General features: G+C 40.4%; 2 protein-coding genes across 13 annotated transcripts in view; one reads left to right on the plus strand and one right to left on the minus strand.

Annotated features, from left to right (window-relative positions):
• The window catches only part of RP9 (RP9 pre-mRNA splicing factor), a 175234-nt gene that overhangs the window by 56841 nt on the left and 106071 nt on the right, over window positions 1-12322 (minus strand). The window lies entirely within an intron of this gene.
• Window positions 1-12322, plus strand: part of FKBP9 (FKBP prolyl isomerase 9) — a 49228-nt gene that overhangs the window by 22740 nt on the left and 14166 nt on the right. Inside the window, exons 5-6 of the mRNA XM_079710841.1 lie at window positions 3134-3323; window positions 7757-7902. Coding sequence (XP_079566967.1) covers window positions 3134-3323; window positions 7757-7902 — 336 coding nt within the window. The remainder of the gene's footprint in view (window positions 1-3133; window positions 3324-7756; window positions 7903-12322) is intronic.

The following is a 12322-nucleotide window of genomic DNA, read 5'->3' on the forward strand; positions in this document are numbered from 1 at the left end:
TGCAGAAAAAGCTTTTGACAAAATTCAACACCCATTTATGATAAAAACCATACAGAAAGTAGGCATAGAGGGAACTTATCTCAACATAATAAAGGCCATATATGACAAACCCACAGCCAACATCGTTCTCAGTGGTGAAAAACTGAAATCATTTCCACTAAGATCAGGAAAAAGACAAGGTTGCCCACTCTCACCACTACATTCAACATAGTTTTGGAAGTTTTAGCCACAACAATCAGAGAAAAAAACGAAATAAAAGGAATCCAAATTGGAAAACAAGAAGTAAAGCTGTCACTGTTTGCAGATAACATGATACTATACATAGGGAATCCCAAAGATGCTACCAGAAAACTACTAGAGCTAATCAATGAATTTGGTAAAGGATCAGGATATAAAATTAATGCACAGAAATCTCTTGCATTCCTATACACTAATGATGAAAAGTCTGAAAGAGAAATTAAGGAAACACTCGCATTTACCATTGCAACAAAAAGAATAAAATACCTAGGAATAAACCTACCTAAGGAGAAAAAAGACCTGTATGCAGAAAACTATAAGACACTGATGAAAGAAGTTAAAGATGATACAAACAGATGGAGAGACATACCATGTTCTTGGATTGGAAGAATCAACATTGTGAAAATGACTACTCCCCAAAGCAATCTACAGATTCAATGCAATCCATATCAAACTACCAATGGCATTTTTCACAGAAGTAGAACAAAAAATTTCACAATTTGTATGGAAACACAAAAGACCTCAAATAGCCAAAGCCATCTTGTGAAAGAAAAACGGAGCTGGAGGAATCAGGCTCCCAGACTTCAGAGTGTACTACAATGCTACAGTAATCAAGACAGGATGGTACTGGCACAAACACAGAAATATAGATCAATGGAACAGGATAGAAAGCCCAGAGATAAACCCACACACGTATGGTCACCTTATTTTTGATAAAGGAGGCAAGTATATCCAGTGGAGAAAAGATAGCCTCTTCAATAAGTGGTGCTGGGAAAACTGGACAGCTACATGTAAAAGAATGAAATTAGAACACTCCCTAACACTATACACAAAAATAAACTCAAAATGGATTAACTCGTAAATGTAAGGCCAGACGCTATAAAACTGTTAGAGGAAAACATAGGCAGAACACTCTATGACATAAATCACAGAAAGATCCTTTTTGATCCACCTCCTAGAGAAATGGAAATAAAAACAAAAATAAACAAATGGGACCTAATGAAACTTAAAAGCTTTTGCATGGCAAAAGAAACCATTAACAAAATGAAAAGACAACCCTCAGAATGGGAGAAAGTATTTGCAAATGAAGCAACTGACAAAGGATTAATCTCCAAAACATACAAGCAGCTCATGCAACTCAATATCAAAAAAACAAGTAACCCAATCAAAAAATGGGCAGAAGACCTAAATAGACATTTCTCCAAAGAAGATATACAGATTGCCAACAAACACATGAAAGGATGCTCAACATTGCTAATCATTAGGGAAATGCAAATCAAAGCTACAATGAGGGCTTCCCTGGTGGCGCAGTGGTTGAGAGTTCGCCTGCCGATGCAGGGGACACAGGTTTGTGCCCTGGTCCGGGAAGATCCCACATGCCACGGAGAGGCTGGGCCTGTGAGCCATGGCCGCTGAGCCTGCGCTCTGCAACGGGAGAGGCCACAACAGTGAGAGGCCCGTGTACCGCAAAAAAAAAAAAAACAAACTACAATGAAGTATCACCTCACACCGGTCAGAATGGCCATCATCAAAAAATCTACAAACAATAAATGCTGCAGAGGGTGTGGAGAAAAGAGAGCCCTGTTGCACTGTTGGTGGGAATGTAAATTGATACAGCCACTCTGGAGAACAGTATGGAGGTTCCTTAAAAAATTAAAAATAGAACTACCATACGACCCAGCAATCCCACTACTGGGCATATACCCTGAGAAAACCATAATTCAAAAAGACATGTACCACAATATTCACTGCAGCACTATTTACAATAGCCAGGAAATGGAACCAAACTAAGTGTCCATTAACAGATGAATGGATAAAGAAGATGTGGCACATATATACAATGGAATATTACTCAGCCATAAAAAGAAACAAAATTGAGTTATTTGTAGTGAGGTGGATGGACCTAGAATCTGTCATACAGAGTGAAGTCAGAAAGAGAAAAACAAATACCATATGCTAATGCATATATATGGAATCTAAAAAAAAAAAATGGTACTGATAAACCTAGTTGCAGGGCAGGAATAAAGACGTAGACATAGAGAATGGACATGGGGTGGGAGGGGAAGCTGGGGTGAAGTGAGAGTAGCATTGACATATATACACTACCTAATGTAAAATAGTTAGCTAGTGGGAAGCAGCCGCATAGCACAGGGAGATCAGCTAGGTGCTTTGCGATGACCTAGAGGGGTGGGATAGGGAGAATGGGAGGGAGGCTCAAGAGGGAGGGGATATGGGGAGATATGTATGCATATGGCTGATTCACTTTGTTATACAGCAGAAACTAACACAACATTGTAAAGCAATTATACTCCATAACGATCTATTAAAAAAAAGAATATATATATGTATAACTGAATCACTTTGCTGTACAGGAGAAATTAACACAACATTGTAAAACAACTATACTCAATAAAATAAATGTTTTTAAAATTGTCTGTGAGTTCCAAAGAACAAGTCTATGTAGTGTTCTCCAGAACCAGATCCAAGCTTTGGAATGTCTGTGATTTGCATCTGTATACAAACAGAAACCCACAGAGGTATGTATTTGGGTTTGCATGTGGGTATATAACCACTCACATAGAGCCTTGATTTGCAAGGACAAGCATAGAGAATGTGGTCACAGTATTCTCCATGTCATTATTATCGGTTTGCTCCTTTTTCTGCGGAAGTCAGGCTTCAAATTATACCTGCCAGCCCTCTGTTGGACACCACGGTGAGACAGCACGGTTAGACACCATGGGGGACCACCCAAGATGTGGAAGAACGTTTGTTTCCTTGGCTGGGAAACTTCAAGGAATGTGTAACACCAACACAGTGGTGTTGAATTGTAGTTAAAGTATTGATACTTCCTAAATCTTGTGTCCTGATTTCATCATCTTCCTTCATTCCACTCTAGGGAAAGACATTCCTGGGCAGGCATCTCTCGTGTTTGATGTTGCGTTATTGGACCTCCATAACCCCAAGGATGGCATTTCCATTGAGAATAAGGTAGTACCTGAAAACTGTGAGCGGCAAAGTCAAAGTGGGGACTTTCTCAGGTATCATTACAACGGCACACTTCTGGACGGCACATTCTTTGATTCCAGGTAAGCAAACAACAGGGTCCTTCACTTACCAGAACATCTTATTAAATATAGTTTATAGCTTGTCAGTGCTGATTTTGAGTTAGTATTTTCATCTCCAGTATAGGTTTCTATTTTCTGATACTGAATTCCTTCAGAGGTTGTTAGAACAGTCTTCTTGGGGCCTGTGGGAGATGGGTCTGCAGGAAAGCAGGAGAGGCTCACCCTAGACCCCCACAATCCCTCTAGACTGTGCTCGGCTATCCAAGTATAAACCCAGCTCTGGGGTCCAAGGGGGGAAGTGACCAGAAGGCAGGTCCAGGTGGTGGGATGCGAAGAGAACAGACTTGGTGCTGCGAGACCTGGATTCCAGTCCCTGTGTGTGGTGCACTAGGTGTGTGACTTTGGATAGCATTTGACCTCCCTGAGCTTCAGTTTTTTCGCTGTTGTTAGCACCTTTCTCAAAGAGATGATTAGATTAAAGAGAGAAGGTAGGCAGAAGCACTTTGCAAACTTTAATGGCTTATCTGCTGCAGGGACTGTTTGGATGCTGGGCTAATTACCGAGCCTGTTGTTATTCAAAGCTTTGTTTTGTTTATCAGGCTTAGCCTGCAGTTGTGAGCAGGCAACAGGTGTTTGGTATGTGTTGCTCATTCAGGTGGCATGTGTTGTTTGGATTCCTTTAGCTTCCTATAGAGCAAGCAAGTAGTGACAGCAATCTACCTGTTTCTCTGAGGTAAGAGACTTCTCGTTTAATTAGTGACCCAGAAACATTACAGAATTTTTATATGGTATAATTTTATTTGCATAATTCATTCTTACTACTCCGCGGATTGCTTCTTTTAAATTTTTCATTTGATTTTTTGGAAAAAGGCAATAGTCTCATGGTTCAAAATTAAAACAAATATGCATTAAGATATGTTGTACCAACCATCCCTGCCAACTTCACATCCCCCTCCCCCCAAGCCACTTAGAGTTAACCACTGTTATTAATAAGTTTCTTTTTTTATTCTTCAAATGTGTAGATTTTTTTCCTAAAGCAAATATAAGCAAATACAATTGTTATATTATTTTCTCTGCTTTATAGTATATAGCATATAGAATACTATATACATACATATATAACATTATGTATTATATACATATACACATGACATAATGCTACATACTATACACACTATTCTGCTCCTTGCTTTTTTTTTTAAATTAATTAATTTATTTTTGGCTGCCTTGGGTCTTCATTGCTGCACATGGGCTTTTCACTAGTTGCAGCGAGCAGGAGCTACTCTTCGTTGTGGCGCGCGGGCTTCTCATTGCGGTGGCTTGTCTTGTTGTGGAGCACAGGCTCTAGGCGCGCAGGCTTCAGTAGATGTGGCATGCGGGTTCAGTAGTGTGGCTCGCGGGCTCTAGAGTGCAGGCTCAGTAGTTGTGGTGCATGGGCTTAGTTGCTCCGCGGCATGTAGGATCCTCCCGGACCAGGGCTCGAACCCATGTCCCCTGCATTGGCAGGTGATTCTTAACCACTACGCCACCAATGAAGCCCCTGCTCCTTGCTTTTTTTCACCTTGGAATTTTTCCATATTAATGCGTAGAGAGAAATCATTTTTTATGTCTGTGTAGTGTTTCATTGAGTGAATATACCATATTTATCTAACCATTCCCCATTGATGACATTTGAGGTGTTTTTATTTTTTCTATTAAAAAAATTGAGAGAGTGTGTGAGTGTGATTACTTGTCACATATGAGCTTGGTTCTGTCTTTTATTCCCTGGAATTTTATTTTTAGTTGAAAAGCCATTTTTCTAGTGGATACCAGATTTCTTTCCATATTAATGGAACCACAGTTTTCTTAGGTTTCAAACAGATTTCCATTTTAGTACACTGGGGTCTAATCCATCCTAAGAGCTAAGTAATATTCCATTATATAGATTTGCCTTAATTTAGTAATCAATCCCTATTATTTTCTATCTTTTGATGTTCTAAGTGGGACTGCAATAATTATTTTTGTAGCTAAATCTTAAATAATATGATTGTTTCCTTAGGATAAATTTCTAGAAGCATCTCTAGGTCTAAGGTTATGTGTATTTTTACAGCTTTTGATATAAGTACCAAGTTGTCCTCAAGGAAGGTTTTACATCACTAAGCGTACCCCATTTCCTGCAAACTCAGCAACACTGGGTATTATTTAAAAATAATCTTTGCCAATTTATAGGAGAAAAATAGAACTTTATAATTGTAATGTGAATTTCTTTGATTGCTATTAAGGTTGAAATTCTTTCAAATGTTCATTGACTATTTGGATATTTTCTTTTGTGATTTACCTGTTTGTGTATTTGCCTGTTTTTATATTGAGGATATTGGTATTTGTCCTTTTCTTATTAATTTAAGATCTCTGTACATTAAAGATATTAACACCTTTATGGTTGCATATTATTGAAAGCATATTGCCTGTTTATTTGCATTTTAATTTCTGTTGTGATTTTTGATCTGTTTATAAACCTTTTATGTTGTTAAATACATTCCATTTCTCCTTTATGTCTTCCTTTATTCTTAGGTAAATTCTTATATATTCTGTCTTGAGTAACTTGCTAAAAAGTCTCTCCCCTCCCCTGGACTTGTTTTTTTTCCCCTAGAGTATATAAATATTCACCTGTATTTTCCTCCTGCTCTTCTAATGGCTTTATTTTTTTATCCTTTAAAATATTCTCTATCAGAATTTTTATTTTAAAAAGTATTATGTTCTTGTTGTATAAGTGAAACAATACAAAGATATTTAATAAAATGTAACAATTTCACATCAACCCCTTCCATTTTCACCACTCGAAGTAAATATTAAAAAGCTTCTGCAGGCTCTCTCCGTGTTTATAAATGCTTTCATGTTTAAATCTTAAATCCATCTGGAATTGATTGTGGTGTTCAGTATGACAGTAAGGATCTAAATGGTTTTTTCCAGATGGTTAGCCAGTTTTGCCAACACCCTTTATTGAATAACTGTATTTTCCTCACTCATTTAAAATCTGACATTGATCATGTACCAAATTCTTGTATACACTTTTGGGTCTTGGTCTAGAATTTTTATCCTTTTCCAGTGATCTAGCTATTCCTGGGCCACAATCATACCTTTAGCTATTGTATCTTTTTAATTTGTATGATAGAGAATATTCTTTTTCTTTTTAAACATCATTTTTTCCTACTGTGATGCATTGATATGGTTCAAAATCCTAAAAGTATAAAAGAATATACAATGAAGAATTTTTCCCCTATTCTTGTCCCTCAATCACCGAGTTCCCCTCTTCACAGGGAACCAGAGTTATGCATTTCATAGGTCTTCCATACATATACAGTGAAATACAGATAATTATGTAGAAAATCTGCTTCCTGGGTGAGGAGAATCATTTGTTACTATCATTTCTTCACGCCCCTTGGCTTTGTGGTCCCTGAGGGGTGTTGAGGAGGAAGAGCCTCTCACAGCTCTGCCTTTTCATCTCCCTGGTCCCACTGCTGACCATCTTCTCTGACACAGTCATCCTTGGGCTGTGTTTGATGAGGTGACGGTGGAACTGACTGGCTCTTTCAGGACAAGCTTTTTGCCACATCTGCTCCAGCTGGGGGTGGGTAATGGGTACAGATCACTGTGGTTCAGAGTTCAGTATCTGAAGTGGCAAATGAAGTTTTATTATTTTATTCTGGAATCATCAGGCTTTTTCTCCAAACTCATAGTAATCAGACTCAATTGGCAATTAATACAGAGGCTGGATCTCTCCACTGAGTGGAATGCTCGGGGCTCCTACCAGAGGCACTTGGGAAATTCAGGTACTCACCGGGAGGTAGCTTGGTGAGCATGGATTGCAGTAGGGCGAGTTCACTACAGTGTTAAATTGCTCTCAGTATATATGCTACTTTTCTGGCAATCTGAATATTCATGTCCCACATATACAGAAACTCTCCTCTTTAGAGAAATTCTTAGTTTCTTTCTTTCTTTTTTTTTCCCCCCCTTTTTGGGCTTTCATTTGAAACTTTATGTTAGAGTAATAGAAGACTCTAGAACTTCTAAGTTGTTTCTTTACAAGAGATAACAGAGAAATTCTTAGTTTCTGACAAGGGCCCCCTTGCTGCTTTTTTCATTAACCTGACATGGTCAACAAGCATACAGTCCGATTTACATTATAGCTACATTTCTGCATGATTGCTTCTTGTAACCCGCATCCCATTCATAACCTGACCAAACCAGAGGGCTGGAGGGCTCGTTTCTGGGAGCGTTTGTGCGGGCGGCAGCTCCCACGCAGTGTGTGGATCCTTGTTCATCATTTCAGGGGAGCGTGTTTCCTGGCTTGTACTCAGATTCTAGGGTTCACCCTATTCTGGGGTCTGGAGGCCCCTGCGCTCTGTTGCCTCATGGTACCAACTACACTGCTGCTGCGGTATCCCTCGTGACCAAGCTCTTTTCCTCTTTTCCAGCTACTCGCGGAACCGTACCTTTGACACGTACATTGGGCAGGGCTACGTGATTGCTGGGATGGATGAAGGTTTACTCGGCGTTTGCATTGGAGAGAAGCGGAGGATCGTGGTCCCCCCTCACCTGGGGTATGGCGAGGAAGGAAGAGGTGAGTGCTGGCTGCCTTCTAAAAGGTTAAACTGAGAGGCACTACCTGACGCTTCCACGCTGCTTGGAACCAGGGCCTCTGGCAAAGCATAGAAGCTAAAGTCTAGCTTCAGACTCGAATACTCAAATGACTCTAGTTTCTAGAGATGCTCTGTCATTACTCCTTGTTCCCCCTGCCCGTTTTCCTTTTCCTTTTGGAAAATTTAAAACCTACACCAAAGTTGAAAGAACTGTACAGTGAACTCCACTTAGATTCACCAATAGTCAACATCTTGCTATATTTGCTTTATATATATAACTACAGTACATTTTTTCTTTGTTGAGCCATTTGAAAGTAAATTGCAACCCCCCCCCCTTTTTTTTTTTTTTTTGCGGTACGTGGGCCTCTCACTGCTGTGGCCTCTCCCGTTGCGGAGCACAGGCTCCGGACGCACAGGCTCAGCGGCCATGGCTCACGGGCCCAGCCGCTCCGCGGCATGTGGGATCTTCCCGGACCAGGGCACGAACCCGTGTCCCCTGCATCAGCAGGCGGACTCTCAACCACTGCGCCACCAGGGAAGCCTGCAACCCCCCTTTTTGTGTTTTTCGTTTTTATTGAAATATATTTGACATATAACATTGTGTACATTTAAGGTGTACATGTTATTTTGATACATTTATATATTGTAATGTGATTGCCATTGTGATAATTAGCACCTCTATCATGGTACATAATTATCATTTCTTTTTGATGGTTGGAATAATTGATAATTAGCAAGTTTGACGATTATAAGACAATATTGTTGTCTATATTTACTGTGCATTAGATTTTTGTTTTTAACAACTTTATCGAGGTATTATTTATATACCATAAAATTCACCCAATTTAAGTATACAATTCAATGACTTTTAATAAATGTTGTGAGTTGTGCAACTATCACCTTAATCCAGTTTTAGAATATTTGTCACCCAAACAGCAAACTTCTTTTTAAAAATTACACAAATAATATATGTTGACTTTAGAAAAAGAAAATAGAGATCAACAACAACAAAAATCTCCCATAATCTCACCACCCAGGAATAACCATTGTTAATGTGGTAGGTAGAATATCGGCCCCAAAAGATGTCCATGTCCTAATCCCCAGAATTTGTGAATATGTTACTTTGCACAGTAAAAGAGACTTTGCAGATGTGATTAAGGTAATGGTCTTGAGATGAGAAGATTATCCTGGATCATCCAGGTGGGCTTGATGTACTTACAAGGATCTTTGCAAGAGGGAAGCAGACCAGAGAGAGGAGAAAATGCTACACTGCTGACTTAGAGGGTGGAGGAAAGGGCCACAAGTCAAGGAAGGAGGGTGGCCTTGGGAAGCTGGAAAAAGCAAGGAAACAGATTCTCCTGAAACCTCCAAAAGGAACACATCCCTGCCAATACCTTGAATTTAGACTTTGACTCCAGAGTTATGAGAATAAAGTTATGTGGGTTTTTTTTGTTTCTTTTTGGGCGGTACACGGGCCTCTCACTGTTGTGGCCTCTCCCGTTGCGGAGCACAGGCTCCAGACGCGCAGGCTCAGCGGCCATGGCTCACGGGCCCAGCTGCTCCGCGGCATGTGGGATCTTCCCGGACTGGGGCACGAACCCATGTCCCTTGCATCGGCAAGCGGACTCTCAATCACTGTGCCACCAGGGAAGCGCGAGTTACGTTGTTTTAAGCCACCGAGCTTGTGGTAATTTGTTATAGCAGCAATAGGAAACTCATATAACCGTGAAGTGACTATCCTTCTATACTTTTGAGTGTACATGAATCTATGTAGATAAAAGGAAATAAACACATATCCATCTACACTATTGACAAAAAATACTACAGTATTTTTTGTCAAATACTGACCAAAGTGGGATCATCTATACATATTGGTTTGTAATTTCTCTCTTTACGTAATTTGTTGTGAACAATGTTTTATGCCAACAGGTTGCATAGAATTTTAATGGTTGCATAGTATTCCAAACCATATTTCCTTTATTTATTTTTTCTCAGATACCATTTTTTGCTAACTTACTTTGGGAGAGTTGATACAGTATTTATTTTGCTTTTGTGTTCTTTTTGCTGATGAGATTCTGGCTGGCCTGGCTGGCTGTACACATTCATTTTGTTAACATGCTTCTGACTTCTACTACTACAGTGGATTTCAGAATTTTCCCAGTAGGATTTGTTTGGAGGATCTAAGAATCATCAGGTTGGTTGGAAACTAGGCTGTACCATTATTTTTCCTGACTTAAATTTCTGATTTATAAAGCCACACAAATCACAGCTTAAGGTCTTAAGATCATTCAACAAGCCTTGCTTCATGTTCTGTTTGTCTAGTGTCTTGATGCTCTGTTGTTTTGTATTATGTAAATTTCTACTTCTAGCCAAATATATGCAGGAATAGACAAATACTTCCAGCATATTCATGTTTCATATTGCCCTCAGGACTAATTCTTCCTTTCCCTAAAAAGAATATACTGATGGCAAACATTTGCTTAAATTATTTCTCTTTTTGGCTTTCTCACAAGTATGAGACAGTTGTGCAAAGAATTATATAAGGCTCTGGGAAACATTTGAAGTCTCATAAATTTTCTGGGCATGAGGCTACTTCACCCTGAATCATTTGTTCCCATGGGGGGGAGGGGCACCCTGGCAAGTAACACCCAGCTGCTCTTGCACAGGGTCTGTTTCTGTCCTATTGATTAGCGAGTGCCCTTGGCCTCCTTGTGGGGTTTGCACAGGACCTAATGCTAATCACTGAGGGACTGACCTTAGAAGGGTGTCAGGACACAGAGGAAGCCTGTGGCTTTCTCACCACATACCACAGGGCCAGGCACATGGTAAGCATTCAGTAAATATTTGTGGAAGGAAGAAATGCTGGACTTTCCAACTCATCAGCATTTCATTTTGTTGCAGCCATTTTCTCTTGCAGGGCTGGTGGAGGAGAGGGGGTAGGCCTTCTGTAAAGGCTCTGGCCCTTTCTGCTGTCCGCTTTGTTCCATGGGGACAGCCCTGAATTTAGAGCGTTTGGATGTTTGCAACCCTGAAGTGGAGAATGGATTCTGCTGCAGGGTTGTGGCAGCATCACTTCCTCGGTGGTTTTCTGTTCCCCAGCTTCCACATGACCTTTTAAGCACTCTTTTTCGAAAGTGAAGAAAGCTAATATTTTACCCACACTGTGAAGGACTTCTCATGTACGAGCTCATTCAAACCTCAAAACAGTTCTCTGTTAAGATAACGAGGCCCAGAGAGGTTGAGTCATTTGCTAGAGGCCACAATAGCTAATCAGTGATGGAGTTGAATTGCACCCAGGGTTCTTGCTGCCTGTGTCATAGGCAGAGGGGAAGAATGAGTTTCCATTACGCTGTGACTTGTTGATACCCATACATGAAGAACTGAGAACTCCAACCAGAAGTCCCAGAGCTCTCAGAGGAAACCCACACTGCCAAGAGCTGCCGTGTTTCCTTCTGGCCCAGCTGGCTGGCCGCTTTATTTTTTGTCATCCGTGTCTCTTCTTGAGGCGGCTTATCTAGTGGGAAAAATTGATGAATACTTTTCTGCATTGGTTAAGGGTTTATTCAGAGAGGAGGCTGGTGTCGGGGGCCTAATGAAATGTTGGATTATTTTCACCTGTTTGCTGGTGTTGGGGAGGAGATAGTTTCTCTACCCTTCTAGGTTCTTCTGGCTGGTCTAAGAAATAAATTGATATGAGACAGATTAACAGGAGAAAATCAAACAAAGTTTAATGACATGTATATATGGGAGAGACCTAGGGAAACTGAGTAACTCACCAAAATGTCTGAAGCCCTCACCTTAAACACCACCATTAGCTAAAGACAGAAGAGGATGTTGGGGGTAGTGGTTTCAGACCTGGAGATGGAAAAGCAAATGTTTGGTAAACAAATGTTTACTGGGCCACACAGACATTGGGACACCAGGAGAAATTTTAACTAACAGACTTTGCTAGGTTCCTTCCTGTCTCCACATCTAGTTCATACAGTAGTTATGTATGGTGATAGCTCCCCCCATGCTCCAACAGGTCTTCTATCTACATTCTTTAGGCAGTTAAGGAGGTAAAAAGAAAGGTTTTCTTTTTTCTTTTTTTTTGAGTCTTTTGCGTCTTGTTTATTTTCAACTTGAAATAATCCACATGTCGAAGAGACATTTTTGGGGTGGCAATTTTACTCCCCTACACTGGTCAGCACTAAGTTTTACACTGTATATTCTTTGGAGAAGGCGGAGCCAGATAGAGGGAATGAGGGTGGAAGGGGCGCTGGCTGCCTGGGGCAGGTGGGATCTTATGGCTCGAGGTCTAGTCTGGGTTTTTTTGTAGGCCCAGCAACCCCATCTATCTGTCCATCAAAGATTTAGTGAGTGCCAGGCTTCCCTGGTGGCGCAGTGGTTAAGAATCCGCCT

Source organism: Hyperoodon ampullatus, assembly GCF_949752795.1.
Source record: "Hyperoodon ampullatus genome assembly, chromosome: 9".
Classification (NCBI taxonomy): Eukaryota; Metazoa; Chordata; class Mammalia; order Artiodactyla; family Ziphiidae; genus Hyperoodon; species Hyperoodon ampullatus.